At 35.2% G+C, this 18,328-nt stretch overlaps 1 protein-coding gene across 3 annotated transcripts in view; it reads right to left on the reverse strand.

Moving 5' to 3' along the window:
• The window catches only part of ksr2 (kinase suppressor of ras 2), a 118,438-nt gene that overhangs the window by 14,557 nt on the left and 85,553 nt on the right, over positions 1-18,328 (reverse strand). For 2 of the 3 annotated variants that reach the window (XM_032578268.1, XM_032578266.1), the window contains 7 exons: positions 15,562-15,610; positions 13,336-13,697; positions 10,353-10,449; positions 10,122-10,255; positions 7,690-7,824; positions 6,275-6,404; positions 1,926-5,054 (listed from right to left, as the gene is read on the reverse strand). In XM_032578268.1, the coding sequence (XP_032434159.1) occupies positions 4,908-5,054; positions 6,275-6,404; positions 7,690-7,824; positions 10,122-10,255; positions 10,353-10,449; positions 13,336-13,697; positions 15,562-15,610 (1,054 nt within the window). In that variant the 3' untranslated portion in view covers positions 1,926-4,907. Of the gene's footprint in view, positions 1-1,925; positions 5,055-6,274; positions 6,405-7,689; positions 7,825-10,121; positions 10,256-10,352; positions 10,450-13,335; positions 13,698-15,561; positions 15,611-18,328 lie in introns of those variants that run through there. The other variant, XM_032578267.1, reaches the window with a different exon arrangement.

The following is an 18,328-nucleotide window of genomic DNA, read 5'->3' on the forward strand; positions in this document are numbered from 1 at the left end:
CAGTTTGTATTTGAACCTCGCTAATATTAATGGTGGATTACTTAAAATATGAACCAGGATACAAATTATGCTTCTGCAATAAGAGATGAATTTGTTATAAAGCCTTTTACATAGCTTTACCTGAGATGGAGGGAGCTACTATTTTCTAAGGAAAATTAGAGGTGTTTTTTGACGAGGGCCACGTTTGAATTTGGTAAAATGTGATCTGTATTCAGAAGGTACCTGAATCTTAGCTGTGCACAAATGGAAATGTTAAAGCGCGACTACACAGGGAACTAGCTTGATAAAGATGAGTGCCTATTTACTCTGATTTTAAAGTGGTGGCACTTATCCTTGAGTGACTTTGAGAGCATTTTATCAATTAAGAAATAAAAACAAATATGAAACAACAAAGTTGAGAAACTGACAGATGGCACTGAAGACAAACAGCCTCTACTCTGTGTTTTTTCAGTTAAAGAATGCACAACACATTCTTCTTTTCTAAATAATAAGAAATTATTTTTGCTCGGACCTAAGACAGCATATGAAACCAATATAGACAATATGGATTTTTTTAGTAAGAACGTGAGGATAGCATACTTTAAAAATGTGCTAAATGTGGTCAAATTACACTCAGGTGTGCTCCGTTTCTTTTGCATAACCATAGTAAAACTTGTATTTTATGAGGACACATTTAATAGACCAAAGCAAAGCGTGACATGCATTTGCATTCAACACCCATAAGTCAGTTGCAGCTGCGATTATTTTTGGGAGATTCTGTCACTGTATCCAGAGGTACTTATATCAGTTTGAGAAGCACAATCCTAATTTCTTGAGGGCTGATGGTGTATTATGCAAACTTTCAAAAGGTTCCTGGTCCAAAACTTGAATAAAATGCTTAAACTGCCTTCTAATGATATGATTAGGTTCTGCAGTCCTGGTTATGACCGAATTATGTGACTGATTATTATTATGTGAGTGTTTTGAGTAGAGAAAGATCTAATAATTTCAGTACACTGGTTTTGTGCTCAAATTCCTGATTTAAAGCTTTCTGTTGTATATATGCATTTACATGATTACTTGTAACCCTTTTGCAATGAAGTATCTCCAAAAGATTAAATAAAAAGATTCTATTTCTTTTCTCATTTGACCTCTGAGCAACTTGCCACAATATTTTTCATTTCTTTAATCCAACTTCTTTAAATATAGGGGAATGCCAAACTGGACCTTTTATTGCCATTCTGCCTGCAGAGTTTTTAATTTAATAACTCCCTCAGACAGATTTCCTAGTTCTTCTTACCAAAGCAAAGTCGGAAATGACAAAGTGTCAGTGTTTCAGACTTAATAATTGCTTTGTGACGATACTTGAACCAAGGACATTATTTCTTTTATTGAAGTTCTCGTGACGATGTGAGAAGCTAATATTGGGCATTACCAGAAGGGTGAATCAAGTTAATTAGTTTTTCTTTTTCTTTTAAAACTTCAAATAATATAAACCTGCTTGTTATCATTTTAGCTGTGTCACATACTGTCGTTTCACAGCAGTCTCATTACCAGTGCGTTATCTTGACAGTTGAGGGTTAGAATTTGTGTAATAGCACTTATAAGCAGAGTGTTTTGCATGAACCAGTGCTCACGTAAAAATATATATTATATATAAATATATCCATATATTATACAAAACTAATGGTTGCATGGATATTTTGCCCCTAAGAGTCTTTTAAAGTGATAGATTTTTGTGCTTGTTTTTTTAAATTCAAATCCAACATTAAGATACATAATAATAAACTATGCTTATCCTTTTTGATGCCTCAGTCTTTAAAACTTAAATATTTTTGGCAGAAAGTGCTGATAAACCACTAACTTTGTTCAGTGAAGATGCATCAAAAATCTTTCATCAAAGTAAAACATGGATAAAGGTTGTGTAAAAGAAAATAGAAAACATCCAAAATGAAAAGAGTTTTTTTATTCTTATACACTTTTAAAGGATGAGTGCAAATAAAAGAGCTCATGACCAAAATCTACTCATCACTAAGCCATGGACCATCAGGTATCAGTAAATACAAGCTTTTTGGTAGCTATAATCTACAACACAAGGACAGAATCAAGGGAAAAAAACAACACAGAATCTATGCAATCAGAAATAAAATGAAGGAAAATTAAATTCATATGAACAAAAACAAAAGGGAACAAAAGGAGAACACAACACAATTTGTACATTCAAAAGAAAAAAGTTAAAAAGAATCCACAAGGAATATAAATATTACGGCAAGTGATGATAAAACATATTCTACAATCTGTTATGTACACTTGGCACAAATGTTATATATCAGACTTCCTGTCAGGTTGTTGACACTTTTTTTTATCTATACAGGTTGTAACTCTTTATTTAAGATGCCAGCCTGACCTTTCAGTTTACCTATAAATATACCAAAACAATCTTTCTCTTAAAGCAAGCTGTAGAAAAGTTTAGCAAAGCTTGATGTAAATGTAAAGATGGAGCTGCTTAATGATCAACGGCATCAGAAAATTGCTGACATATATATATATATATATATATATATATATATATATATGTATATATATATATGAAGAATTATTTTTTTAAATAAATTTCTGTTAGTCCTTCTCATGCACTTGAAAGTTGTAAACAGTAAAAATTTAAGTGATTTACTAACCATATTTGAAGAGACAAACAGACTTCCAAACAATACGGTGAAAAAAAGTAGCAGATTGTTTATATGCATTTAAAAACACTGGCAGATGTGTTTATAATGAGGTGGAAAATGGCTATTTCACATGATTAGATTGTCTCTACCTGTCTGACGTGGCTGGAGAGAGTAAAAGCAGTTTACAGCTTATGTGATGTACTGTTCTGTGATGATTCGTGATAATATGACTCAGGTTAGCGCTTCCTCTAAGACATACATTTAAATCTACTTTAATATACAGCATGAAGTAGAAAAATGGTTTGGGCTGGGGTTATATGAGTTTTGATACGTCTCTTCAGATATGTTAAAGGGAAAGTTTTGCCAGATTTTAGTTACTTGTTATTTCACAATAACAAGAACACCTACAGGTAAGTAAAATATTTATATAAAATATTTGTGCAATTAAAGTAACATTACGCATTTAAGATTACTTTGTGCTCCACGGTAATCTTAAGCAGTGTTGTAGTCAAAAATAAGTGGATGAGGAATAAAAGGCTGTCATGTTCAAAACAAAAAATAGGGATTAATATCTTCACAATGTTCAATCAAATTTACAGCCAACATTTGTATAATGAACTTCTCTCATATCTTGGAGAAAAGTTATTTGTAAGTCAGTTTTCTCTAATTTCATGTATACTAGATTACTTGCAAAAGGAACTAGACAAAAACATGACATATGATTGTGTTACTTTTGCAGCCACACACCTAAATGCTTCAAATTCAAATTTGTCCTCCTTAAAACCATGGGAGCAAAAGATTGACTTTGATTTTACTTTTGATTTACAAATAATGGCATAGTGCCATGTTTTGTATGTTTCTTTATTTTTTTTAACCTCATGTGCATTAGATCATTCTTAAGCTCTAGAATTCAAAGGCGCATTTTTCTTTTGCAAGTTAATGTGTCATTGAACTTTTAAACCATAAATTTGTAAATCCTTGAAAAAGAAAAACATTCAATTCCATATCATTGCATGTGCAGGATGAAATATTTAAATTTTTTTTCAAAATGCAAATCTTTTATTTTAAGATTAATGAACATGGGGTACAATTAAATTAAATGTTTTCTATTCAGTGACTACAACACTGCTTATAACCACACCTGACTTGATGTGTACAAGCTAAAAACAAACATTTAGAATTTATTTTGACCTGTAACATTCAAAGTTTTCTTGTTAACATTTTTAGTTCCATATTCTGTTTAGGAATCCCTTAATTACACAAACCTCTATTCTCAGAGTTCAGAAAGTTCACATTTAAAGGGTAAATATTTCTTGAATTAACTGAATTGACTACATAGTAGCAAGCGTTAGCTTTTTATCTTTGTGTAATACAATATGCAATTATATTTACCTACTTTATCTCAAGTGAACTAGTTCTTGGTGAAAAGGGCTCAGTGACAGCATATTTGATATTTAGTTTTAGCAACAGTTTGGATACATTTCAAGTGTCAGAAATTTCACAGAAAAGCATCAAGTGAGGGAATCCTGCTCAAAGGCTGCAGCTGTTCTAACATCTACTCTGTTCACAGATAATATTCATAGCTTAGGCTAACCAGAGAACAGTCTCATCAAAACAATGGCCTGGCACATTCTCAAACAGGGACACTGCCTTCTTCACATTCAAATGTTACGGTGGAGATAAAAAGACATTTAAGTTCAACAAACACATGAAGAGGACATTCATACATGAAAAAACCATGAGGTAAATATGACAAAATGTGTCTACAGAACCAATAGACATAAGGAATGGTAAGACAATGTTATGAATATATGCACAGTATGTGATGTACAACAGCTACGTTCATTCAAAACAAAAAAGCAAGACGTGAAAATAATATATACATTTGTTCTCAGACATGTTATTTTTTTAAGATGACGTGATCTATTGAAAGTTACAAGGAAGATACATCCAAGAAACAAATTAAATATAATGAAGCAAGCGAGTCACTTATAAAAGACTGAAAAATAAAGGAGAAATATACAGTGTGTTTAACATCAAATTAAAGAAAACATGAGTCCCAACTGCTTTGAGGAAGTGGACAGTCAACTCATTTGTACACACAAATGCCAACATTCCTTAGAAATACACACAGCATGGGCAGTTTTCATCACTGGACTGGATTTTAGATTCAGTGCATTCTTTAAAGAGGTGGGATATTTATGTGGAGTAATGGCGGCGGATTGGTAAAAGTAGTGGACTGTTGTTTTATGGCCTAACTCATTTGACATACTCAGCTGACTTCCAGAAGTGCCCTGGATGGGAAAGGCGGCGGTTCCTTTTTGGCAACTTTTCCAGTAAATCTACCAGCTTGGAGAAACTGGGCCGCTCTTCTGGCTTGTACGCCCAACACACTAGCAAAATATCCTGGGAAAAAACAAGCAAAAAACAAAAACAAAACAAAATGGAAATCACTTCACTTCTGTTTTGCTCACTGGCTCAAGATAAATTACCTTGCAGAAGTATTCAAGGCGGCAAGTAACTATTTGTGAGGTCATTTCCTTGCAAAAATTTACATGTACAGTATATCTACCTTACTCATAGAAGGTAGCCATATATCCATAATTAAAATGTCTGAGATTCTCACTTACTTAAGAAGTAAAGTATAAGTTACAAAGTTCTTTATATTTATATAATGTGAAACAATATGATCACCAATAACTAAAAGAAGTTATTTTATTAAAAATAATATTATTTCTTTATATTTTGTATTTTCAATTTGTCAGTGTAAGATCATGGTACTGCAATAGAAACTGAATTTATTATCAAGTTGTTTTGTTTTCTTTTTTCACCAGAGTTGCTAATAACTGTGTAGGGAGAGAAATATGAAAGAACATTTACATCTGAGGAGATATCAGAGGTGTTTTTATAAGTGAGGTTTGAAACGAAAAGGATAAAAACAGCTTGAAACATTTATATTTCTTTACACATACGTCCCAGCAGTTTCCTATTTTTTTAATCAGAAGAAGCTCAATGTTCGACTCTTACTTTCCCTGCTAGACTTAGTATTAGTACAGTCATTCCATTTACCCCAAAATAAAAAAGTAATAACTGGTATTTTCTCACTAAAGCTAAAATTTAATCAACTATTCCATCACAGCTGCGAGTAGAACTCGTTCTAGTTTTATCTATGTTTAATTATTGCTTGCAAGCCTTTTTCAGACATACTTTAATCAGCAAGAACCCTGAAGTTTAATTATATAAAATGAAATAATGGATGTTGCTAATTTACAATTTAAAAACTTTTTTAGACTTAGGCACACTTTCAGAAACAGTGTGCCTAAGTGTGTCTGTATGTTGGTGTAATTTCACCAACATGCAGCCTATTAGATTAGTATGATGCTAGTTAGTCATGATCAATTTGTTGGATCATAATGGTTTAAAGAGTTCAATGTTTTGCATTGGGTCCAAAGTTTACATTGCTGGATATTGTTTGATGCTTCTAATTTTTAAAGTGAATTAAAATAAGATGTGTTGTGTAAATTGGGCCTATATAAACATGATATTTTGAATTAATCATAATTTGGAAACTAATGCTGTCAGAAATGCGACTCATGATCAAGTTAAAAAAGGAAGAAAGTCCTTACCAGTATCTCCTTCCCCATCCCAGTTTGGGCGAGGTTAGGCTTCATGCCACTTCCAATCTGCCATATGATCACCTCCGCCGGCTGACTCTTGTAAGGCCACTCACGTGCATGTAACTCATACCAGATGGTGCTGCGAAGACAGAGACGAGTAGAGTGCGTCACTGCTTTGAACTATCTTATCTCATTTTATTAAAGAATTATATGAAGCAGCAGAATTCAGATAAGCAAAAACGCTACAATTCAATTAATACTTTCAAAATTAGACCACACTGGTGCATAGAAGGGATCCATACAGAAACATTAGAAGAGTTATTTATAGGTTAAGATTATATGTTTTATCATGAATCTAGAGTATTTGTAAATATGGTTAATGCAGAAAACACATAATTTCTTTTGGTGCAAATAGACCATTTTCACTCCTGTACAACATGTTTGAGTAGAATAAAAATAGCTCAATGCCAGGAGTAATGAAAAAAAATAAATAAAAGCAGACGCTTGATTGTTGATGAATATGCATAACAGCCAAGGGGGTCACCTCCAGGTAGCACAAAGGCCAACAGAGCAGCGGGACATTGTGCACAAGTGCTGCGCTTGTCTTCCTTTCAGAATAATAAGAGCGATGAAGCATCCATACGGGAGAACCGTCTGAAAATGCTGTTGTGTTAATAGTCAATAGAGCAGGGGTCTACCCCCATAAACCAAGCCATAATGGATGTGGAAGAGAAAGTGGAGCCAAAGTGATTTTTTAATCAACTTAGGGCACATATAAAATTGGTCATTGAAGGAGGAGAATGGAGAGACTTTTGTCTGAGAGACTTATTTGACACTTAGAAAATCAATCTATATGTAATAACTCTCAGATTCAGTAGGATGAATTCACTCAAAATGTGTAACTGCATTTTTTAAAGGCAGAAATGAAGCAAATCAAAGACAGTCTGGGTGGGTTTGAAGAAAGACATGGATGTAAGAAAGTGAAGTTTTTGTACTGATTTATTTAATTCAATATATTACTTACTATTACCATGAACTTCAAGAACAACATTTACCTTCAAATCTAACCAGATGCTCACCTGGACATTTGGTTAGCTGCTCGTAAACAGCTAAAAAAAAAAGAGTACTACAAAAAGTTTTCAAAAAGTGGGTTAATAAAAATATTTTAGAAATACTAGTTAACATTTCTATTTATATTTGCCTTTTACTCTGATTAAGTAGCTGGCTTTTATAATGATATACTCTCCATTATGTAGCTTCGTACATAGTCTTTAATTAAACTTTCTAAGTTTGCTTCTATAACTCACTGGCTACTGCTTGAATTTTTGCTCATTTTCGGATTGTCAACAGTTAGCTATAAATATCCAGACTCAGACACCGTCCGGACAAACAAAGACCTGGACATCTGGTTAGAGGACACTCACCCGAAAGCAAAGACGTCTGACTGTTTGGAGAAAGGAAGCTTGTCCTCCTCTGTGTCTGGAGAAAGCTGCTGAATAATTTCTGGGGCCAGGTGACACAGCCAGCCATTGGGGATTCTCAGTTTGTCTTCTCTCCGGCTGCAAAGCAGAAAGATACACACACGGATATTTGTTACAAAGTGCGTCTCTTCCTGTTGTATTGTGATAACTTGCTTTAATGTAGTTTGTTACATCCAAAAAGCCAGAATTCTGGTTTGCTTTTAAACAGCCTTGTCATATATTAAATTGAATTTTAAGGATTGCATTGTGTCAAATTCCACATGAGGGGAAAAAAAAACGACAAGCAAATACATGATATTGTCTTCAGCCATCTGTGGTGCTGTCATGTTGTCAGATTAAAAAATAAAGAGTCACAGGTTTGCCTTAGGCATTTGAATTTCCTTGAAAAAACATAGCAAAAATAATTATTGTTTCTGGATGCTTAAGGCCAGTGTGGTTTGACATTTAGACTTTTATTATTAAATGTATATAGCTACTGTTTGGACAGCTTGTGTCACATTGATTATTGCAGTAGATTTTAATGTCAGTGCAAATAGTGTTGTGATCATGATTAGGGTAAATGTAATCACTATTCCTTTATAATAGAAAGACTAAACTTGAACTACAGTGTTTTGCTAATAAAAACGCTGGTTTGGTTTCAACAAATGTGGGCGTATTTACTTATAGAGAGTAAAATGACTCAGTGTAAACTTACCTGATGCCAGCAGCAAACCAAGCTTACTTTTCTGTTGCCAATCGGAATGGCAAATTTGGGTTACATTTACTTTTAATTTTGTGAGAAATGAGATAAACAAAACATCAGTTACAAATTGGTCTATAGATTACAGTCTCGTTGGCTTATGATCAATTGATCAAGACTTCTTACACTGTCTTATTATTTAATTATAATCTCCTATTTTATCCATACACACAAATTCCTATTAGAAACATGGAGTCAAACATATACATCTGTTGGTAATTATATATTGATTAATTATAAAAACCTCAAAATTCTCAACTTTTCTCTTTTGCTGTGTCATACCATCTTTGCTTTTCTCATTTAGTTTATTTTCAATTTCAAGGGATAACCTAACCATCAAATTTCCATGCTCTGTATATACACAAGCACCTGCAAGGTAGGACAATTGAACTAATCAGAGAAAAGGTGATGGTGCCGCAATCTTTGACTTTTTGAGTCTCTCCAATGCCACTTTTAGGTACTCTTACCCATTTAAGGACCTCAAGATATAAATCTGTAGATATGTGTTTTGTGACGACAAATGTCAGCCTTGCAAAGATTTTCAGAAGGATTTAGATAGGAGGCTGTTTCTGGTGAGCTTAAAATTGTTCATTGTCTCCTTTTCAAACCTTCTTTCATGTTGCTGGAAGTGAGCTTAAGGTTATTGTGCCAATGAAGGACCCAGGACCTTCAATTCAAACAGTTTTCTGACAAAAGAAAATGAAATATGTAAGATTACTGACCTACTCGGTGTGCTAAAGGAACAGAATCCAGTACCTGAGATCCTGGTAAGCTTTTGGGTTGGTGTATATGGAAGTCTTAATAGAACAAGTTTGTAAGGGTAAAAAAAAAAAAATTTTATCAAGGCTTCATACAGGGACAGTCTGATAGTACTATATTCCACATTTCTAAAAACCCTCTTATACCTTAGGCATAAAACTTAAGGTTTTTGTAAAAGTTGCCAATGATATTTATGAGCAGATGTAAATATGTAATTGTGGCATATTTTGGTACATTCAGTAATTACTGTCATATTTTAAAGATCCCTGTGAGATCCTCCGATCGCTCTACACTATTACTGAATTACTTTTTGATACCACAATAAACCTAATAATTCCTTAGTGTTTGAAATTTTGCATAATCCATGATTTTGCTGTAAATATGTGTTAATGCAATAAAAAAAGCTTGTGAAGATAATACACATTTGATCAAAGTTGTCTGTCTTCTACTTAGGTGAAAGAAAGGCTCATCTTTGAAACTTGGAAATCCTATGAAAAAAGACAAGAAGGCTTTTAACATCTCTGCAACTTCTGAATTCAGTTTTTATGAAGGAAATTAATCTACGGTTTCGTTGATATTTCCTTTTCACATTTCCCTAATTAATAGTGGGGTTTTTTTTGTGTGGCGGGGGGTGTTTCGTAGCAACATTAGATCTTACATTTATGACTAAATACTGTCTAAATGGGCTTTTTATTACCATAATGGTGGTAAAGTACAAATAAAATCAAGCCAAATTAATTTGTTCTTGTATAAATATGTTTCCAATCACCCTGTCACAGCAAAAAGCTGCATGTGTCAGTTTTTAACTAAGCATTCAGGTGTTTATTTGCAAAACAAATGTAAGCTTCTGTCTCTAATGTGCTTCAAAAATATTTACCTGCCAGCCTGCAGAACTCCAGATATGGTAAAAAGTCCAAAGTCAGTGATGACGACTTTGCCGTTATCATAAAACACATTCTTGGACTTCATGTCTTTGTGTAAAATCCCCTTAGCGTGGAGGTAGCCCATTCCCTGAGAAGAAGGGGAAGAGAGATAGGTGAAAGTTCTGTAATGTGATGTTTGCTGCTGAAGTGTTCCTGGGAATCAACGTTGATTTTTTTTTTTTTACCTTGACCATCTCTTGTGCAATCTGTCGCGTCTTGTTAACGTCCAGGACAACCTTGGCATCCCGCACCACAGAGTAAAGTGTCCTGCCTTTACACAAGCTGACAGAGAGGAGAAAGGTCATAAAATCAGCATTAAATCAGCATAAAAAATGAACCAAAAATCTGCATTGTGGAAAGTAAAATACAAAATAGATTGGAGCCAAGATTGTAGGAATCTGTATTCATAAAGGTAAAGTTGCATTTCACAACAAAGTTTATCTATATACTGTCCGATATGAAGATCCTCTTTATGATTCCCCTACTCATTCAGAATGGAGACCAAGATGGCCTGCAATGATCTGCACTTGGATAAGTAAAGCCTTCATTGCAAACCTGTGAAGGACTGATTATACAGTAGAATCATAATTAATTAGAATAGCAATAATACGTTAATCTCTTTCAGTAATTCACTTCAAAAAGTGTCCCCAACATGTATTGGTCCTTATAAAAACACACCGAGTCATACAGTGTGTTTTTGTTGAAATGGATCTTTATGACTGAATCTTTGTTAATCCACATTTTATTAAACTTATGCTTTAATTTTGTGATTATTAAACAATATTTTCCTCATTACTGCATTTCTGATAGAAGGTGTAACACTTCTCCAGAGCTGCCCTCAGAAAATGTATTTTAATAGACAGCTACCCAACCCCCTACTGCCTCACACTTGGGACCCTCAACCCCAACTGGTGACCAGCAAAGGACCCGAGGCCCACGATTCATGCATATTCATCTCGTAGCAACAAGCTGACAGGAGCCAAGTCTTTAGGAGCCGTCCCACTTCATTCTTTTTCTCAAATGCAGCTTCCTGTGTCCGATGGCAAATACCTTCACCTCTGACAAAAATAAATAAATAAAAAGCTAATGAGGCCATCTTAACACGCTGAGGTTCATCCCTGTGTTTCAAAATGAGGTGGTTACGCCATGTGCATGAGTAAAAAAGCAGCAATGACATCACAGATGACGTCAAACGCATAAAACATGTTCTGTGTCCTCTGCAAAAAATCAATCCAGACTTAGTCACAAAGGAAACAATCGAAAAATAAGGAAGCAATCAGTGTTAATGATCTAACTCACGCAAACAGAAATTCCTAATTTAAAAATAACCAATGTACTTTATTTTAGTTTGATTATACTAAACTAAGTTTCACATTGACCTATATAGGGTTGCTAGAGTTGCATCTTAAAGATTTTCATCCTCATCATCAGTCGGATATGTAGAAGCAGGATAAAAAAAAGCCCCCTGTTGTACTGACATTTGCTATTATTTTGAGCAATCACCAGAAAAGGTTTCCAAGAGGCAGGCAGCTCATCTGCCAGCTCCCCTGCATTCACAGCAATTTCATCTGACATCACCTGCAATCATAAAACTACAACTACAAACATGTAACCTGTTACACAGTAAATGTGAAGAAAACAGAGATGTGTTTCTTGCAGAAATGTGTTTGCTAAAAAAAAAGTGCATATGAATCCGGTGAGATTCTCCATTCTTTTGTAAATAAATGGAACAGGAAAGAGAAGAAATGAGAGGATGATGATTTTCTGTGTGGCTCTTTTTTTCAGTGTGAAGATAACAATGGCAGTCTCCAATATCCAAACAATTTGCTATTGAACATAATTAGCTTTTCTAATTAATTAAATGAGAGCATTTCTTGTGATGTCCTTGAATAATAACAGGCCCCTCTCCCTATACTGTGAGAACGCAAGCACTAATCCATGAAATAATTAAAAGGTGTTAACTACGTGAGAAAATTCATTCAAGTTCACTTGCAATGCTTTATCTGCTGTCAGCCCGTCAGAAAAAATCCACTGTTTGCTGTGAGGTGTGGGTGGTTCATCTACTCAGCAACAGTCGCAGCCTGTTCTAATCATAACGTCTACATGTTTCACTGTCAGAGACTCCATAACGGAGCAGATCTGTGGCTGATCTGAAAGGAGTGCCAGGAGGATCCTGACTGCAAAGACCTCACAGCTGCCAGTCCGCAGAGCAAAACCACACATTTCACAGATTTGATGCGATCAGCATGAAACAAGTCAGAACCACTGGACAAATGAAAACTGTATTGTTTATTTGACTTTGACTTTCTTGCTCGCACGAATGCTGTCAAAAGCATGTTGTTATTAAAATAATAATGTAGAGTGCGATTTTATAAAATTTGTGAAAATTTTTATTAAAAAAGTGAAAATTTCAAACGATCGTATTAAAAGATTTCTTTACTTTCCTAAACATTGCATTGCTTGAGGAATACCAGTTAGGGCTGTTATGATTACAAATTTTACAGGATGATAAATTGCCCCAGAAATTATTGTGATAATTGATAATAATGTTGTTCTGAGATTATTTTCAGGTGATATATTGATAATGGCATAGTAATGCAAGTTTTACTTCTTAAAGAGTAAAAAACTTAAATTTTGTACAGAACACTCCACACTGCAAATTTTAAATATCCAAAATAAAACACAAGCAAAAACAAATAAAGAGGAAACAAAATCCACACACAACCAAATAAAATGGATTATGAAGTCTCTAAGCAAAATTGCCATTTAAAAAATATCAATTATCAAAATGAAAATTACTGAGCTCATTTTAATTAACCATTGATTAATTTATCATTGCGACAGGCTTAATACTGTAAGTACATCAATTTGTCAGTATGATCCAGGCAGTTCAGCACACCCACATATCAAATTAATACAGAGCCTATTTGAACCTGTGCGATTAAGTATATACCAAATTAGTCTGGACATTTTCTATGCAAGTCCGTTCGATTTTCATCTCTTCCATCCCCACCTGGGATTTCTCCCATTGACGGATAAATTGGTCCATTTGAAAATATTTCTGATTGTGAAAAGCTTGACAGTAAAAACAGGAGATGCAACAACACAGCAAGTTCAGTCCTCAACAGATTTCATCTCCAACATAATCTGTAACATCTTTCTCCCTACCTGGTGATGATGGCCAGATGCGGTGGGCTCATGCACACCCCCATGAACAGCACCACATTCTCATGGCGAGTGTTGCGGTACGCCATCACCTCCCGTTTGAAAGCCTTCAGCTGGTCTTCGTTGTCCCGCTCGATGTCGATCAATCGGATGGCAACCTCTCCGTGCCACCGTCCGTGGAACACCTTGCCGAAGCGCCCTTTGCCGATCATCTCTCCAATCTCCAGCTGCTCAAAGGGGATGTCCCACTCCTGTAGGAAGATGCTCGTCTGGCTGGCTTTGCGTGGGAAATTGCGAGCAGACAGAAGGGACAAATTCATCTCCTCAAACTCATCGCCGGAGTCCTCATCGTTCGCATCTTCATTCTGTGGTAAAGCAAAGAACACAAATTAGGGTATTAGAACTGTAGGTTATCAGAATAACATGTAATTGTGATATTGTTGTTGGAAATGGGGATTAACATATTTATAACAAATAACCCACAATTTCCTGGCTTTTATTTATCTTTTCCTTCATCACAATGTCCCCTTCAATCATGAACTTTTGCAACTCTGCCACAAAAATCCAGATCCATTCTGGGCATCATTGACAGTGAAAGTCGGAAAGTAGAATTTGCATATATGCCACTATGAATCTAATATCCAACCAAATACTGTGTCCAAGCAATCCTTTGTGGTTGCAATATTCCACATATAGATATTGTACTGATGATTGCAATTGTAATTCATTGTATTATTCCGTTCTACTACCAGAGTATCACTGGAACTGGATGATTTTCAGTTTGACTGGCCGTGACGGTTGATTGGCCAGTTGAGAACTCAAAAATCTCATCTTTCAACCAGTCAGTGAATACACCACACTAAGCTCTACCAGGTTGCTCTGACAACAATACTGCCCAGTGTAGACTCTGTTAGTGAGTGAAGATGACTCAAAATTCACTAGTTTCAGTATGAGTGAGGTACTTAAAAATTAATCTAGAGATCGCACAGAGACATAAGAAACAATTTAAAATGAAGCTTAAATTGTTCCTATATCATGTCGAGACATGCCCATGGTTCATTTAAGCTTTGGGACATAACAAGACATTCAGCAGGTAATAGGAAAGCTGAACAAATCTTAACAAGATGCTCTATTTTATCCCTAAGACCTTTCAGACTCTGTCATGCTGGATTTGAAAATATTGACAGTCAATATCAGAGATAAGACATGCATCTACATTCACTAGGATATAAACACAGAGACTGCAGTTTTGTTATGTTAGACCTGCTATCTGCCCTAATATAAGATGCTTAAGAGAGCTTAAAAACATCAACTCTGTAATCAATTTAGTCTTATCAATTAAAAATAACAGTAAGATCCTGTTTTACAGTGACTGCTCTCACACAGGGACATGGTATAATCTCTGCTCTCTATATTAATAAGTAATGATCCCTTGTGACAAAGAAATTAAATGTAGATAATATTTAAAAAAAATGTTCTAGTATCTACAAAAAAAGAACATACAAATAAATTAGAAAATGTAAAAAGCACATAGCTAAAACAAGTGAACTAACAACAAAACCCAACAGACATCCATGTCCCAAAAAATGCAGTAAAGAAAAACATTAATTAAATATTCTTTCTGTATGTCCTTGTTTAAAAGTTACAGCTAAAGGAGCATCTGAATTTCCATTCTATTCAATTGGAACATAAACTCATAGCTTATCGATTATCAGTATCTTCCTATTAAAGAAAGAACTTCATTGTTATCTGGACCATGTGTTTGAAATGCAGACTGCTGTTCAGGCTCTTACCAAAGAAAATGGAGTTATAAAAAGAGAAAACAACTAGAGGGGAAAAAAGGTGGCTGAGTTACTCTGATTTGATTTTAAATATAATGAACTGAAAGAGTGAAAATAGGCTATTCAAAGATGCCAGCTGGGATATAATTCAAAGCAATCTGCATTACATTTTCTCAGGATCCATCATTGTTACAGAAACAGAACTGACGAGCAGCAGTCTTGCTGCTTTTGACGCATAACTTACCTGGAGGCACCTCGGAGAGCCAAGACAAATTATGCTAAATGGGAAAATCACGCAAATGGCTGTGACGAGCGATGGTGAGAGCTCTGCTTGCATTCCATTCACATTCACTCACAAATTCACACGACAATGTGGAAATGCAAAGCAACCGTTGATCTGAAAACTTGAAGTTACACCTAAATTCAGATCGATCAAAGAAGGACTCACATCTGATGTCGGTTCCACTTCGATTTGAAGTAAGGGGTTGCCCTCATTCCTGAAAGAAAGGCAAGTTTTAATGAAAATAGAAGCAAATAGGGTCTCTACATTAATATAATTTTAAGCACTTTTAAAGAACTGATCCCTGGAGTCAAGTGATTTTCTGACACTGCAGTGGCTCTAACCAGAAATCCACCTGGTATGGACAGATGATTTTAGTGATTGTGACATTTGCAACTCCCTCTGGAAATGGAGGTTGTGAAAGAAAGGTGTGACATGTTGGTAATAGTTACTGTAAAGTGTTGCTGCAAACCTTCAACAGATGAAGATATAGTGTCAGACATCTGGCACGCTCAGATCCTCAGATTCATTTTTTAGACACTTATTTTTATTTATTTATTTACATTTGTACCATCCTTTTCGATGTGTATAGCGATGAGAAAAAATTGGGTCCTTGTTAAACTTCCTTTTGTTTATTTATTGCTCTGACTGTAGATATGGCCAAGTTTACAATGGATAGCTTTTTTGTAGATAATAGCAGATCAATGCATCTGCCTTACTGGAACAACATGTCTTTCTTAACTTGAAATGGTCAAAGTCATATTTATTTCCCCAGTGGAACATGAAATTATGGTTTGCTAATTAAAAGCTTCTACACACAAGTATAATTTAAAAAGCTTAATTTCCATTTCTTTTAATAGGACTCTTAGGGGTGCAACTAATTGTGGCTCTGTAATTTTGTAAAACAACAAAACAAAAACAATTATTTCTTAATTTGTTTTTTTTTCCCTCCACTAAACAAATGCATCCAAATTAAAGGCAGAAATGTTCTGTGTTTAATTATACTAGTGGAACAAAAGACTGGATTATTTTAAACTTTCTCACACATCTTTACCAGGAGTGGCAATTAACATGTGGGGTGCGCAAAGTGGCTGTTTTTAATAGCCGTACTTTGACTTATGAAGAGCAACACCTTGAATGCTACCTCTACCTTGAATGCTATGTTTGCTTGTCTTTCCCACTTTGAAGGATAAGGTAACTGGGCCGCTATATCAAATGAGATTTATACTACAGGAAAACAAGAAGTTGCAGATTACTCATCAAAAGTTCCCAAACATTCTGATCTTTAGAAAAGTAAAGTACAAATCAGACAAAGAAATGATTTAATTATCTATACCACAGGTGTCAAACTCCAGTCCTGGAGGGCCACTGCCCTGCAACTTTTAGATGTGCCTCTGCTGCACCACACCTGAATAGAATAATTAGGTCATTAGCAAGGCTCTGGAAAACTTATCTACACAAGAAGGAGGTAATTAAGCCATTTCATTTGAGTGTTTTGTAGCTGTGGCACATCTAAAAACTGCAGGACAGCGGCCCTTGAGGACTGGAGTTTGACACCCCCGAATTCTATACTTTAATTGATCACACAGCAGCGCACTGTTTACAGAAGTACTGATGGATGCGGCCACTGGTGGATAAATTTGAAAGTTACTCAGACATGGGAGTCGACAGTATTGTCATGGGATCGTAACAAGACAAAAGAAACCATAACTAATAGCAATCATCTTTTGTGGAGCATTGACTGCAGCTTCTGAAGAGAAGCCTGTTTGGCTCGACACTCGGAACCAGGAGTGGTGGGATAGAGATGCTGGTTTCTTCTGGTGCAGAATTATGATGCATGTCTCACGTTAATGATGTAAAAAAAAATCAACATGATCTTTCAGGCTAGACACTTTGAGAACTATTGGATACATATTTGAATAAGTACCACTTATGGAAGTGGGAAAAATTAAACATTTTTGGTGGGTGTGTCAAAATCAGGTGATAGAGCCTGCCATGAAATGTCAGATATGGGTACCATGTGCCTCTTGTGTGAACGTAGCTTATGTCACCTCATATTTAGACATCTGCCAAGACTGCTAAGAAACCTGGGAAGCAGCATATCCTTTTAAAGGTTGTATCCATACATTTCCAGCATATACATTTGAGTATATTGATATAAATTCAAGTTTTATTTAAAATGTTTCCAAAATAAATTTTGGGTTTGATCTTATATGCATTTCAAAAGAGAATAAGAAATCTTATTCAGTCAAGAAAATACACTATATTTTTGTATCGGACTTGTGTTTGACAAAGACTTTGCCAAATTAAGCATTATTTCTGCCTTAATTACACGAGAATTATTTACATCAAAGTTTTGTGGATGTTGTAAAAAAGAGCCACTGGATTGTTTATTGTATGGAAATGTATTCTGTGTTGCTGCTTCGCTGCGCTGATTGCTGATTGATTGCAGGTGCACCTGATAAACTGTGGGTGCCTGTGGGTGTGGAGCAATCTTAGAGAAGCTGAAATATTTGCTATTATACCTACAGACACTTTTTGTGCACCGAAGCACGACGCAATAAATATGCCGCGGAGAAAAAATGTGGATCTGAGCCTGTGTTGCTGGATATTGAAGCTACTTGCCACCTTTGTCTGTGCACTGGTAACCTTTTTTCAGTCTGCTTTCAACAAGACACCAAAAGAGCAGCCATCCCGCTGATGTAGAATCCCTTTGTTAAACGTGAGGTCTGTTATTGAGGCCACTTCAATGACTATGAAATGAGCCATTTTCACAGCTTCGAGCCATTTCTGAAATTACATCTGCTTTATTTTAGTCATTTTACAGAAGGTGTCTTCTCTGTCACAGCGGCCTTAGAACTGAAATCACAGAATATTGTTTTTTCTTCCTGAAATAGTTTGAGAAGTTTTTTTGATCACTATCATATTTTTTTTT

This window comes from Xiphophorus hellerii, chromosome 12 (genome assembly GCF_003331165.1).
Source record: "Xiphophorus hellerii strain 12219 chromosome 12, Xiphophorus_hellerii-4.1, whole genome shotgun sequence".
NCBI classification, from domain to species: domain Eukaryota; kingdom Metazoa; phylum Chordata; class Actinopteri; order Cyprinodontiformes; family Poeciliidae; genus Xiphophorus; species Xiphophorus hellerii.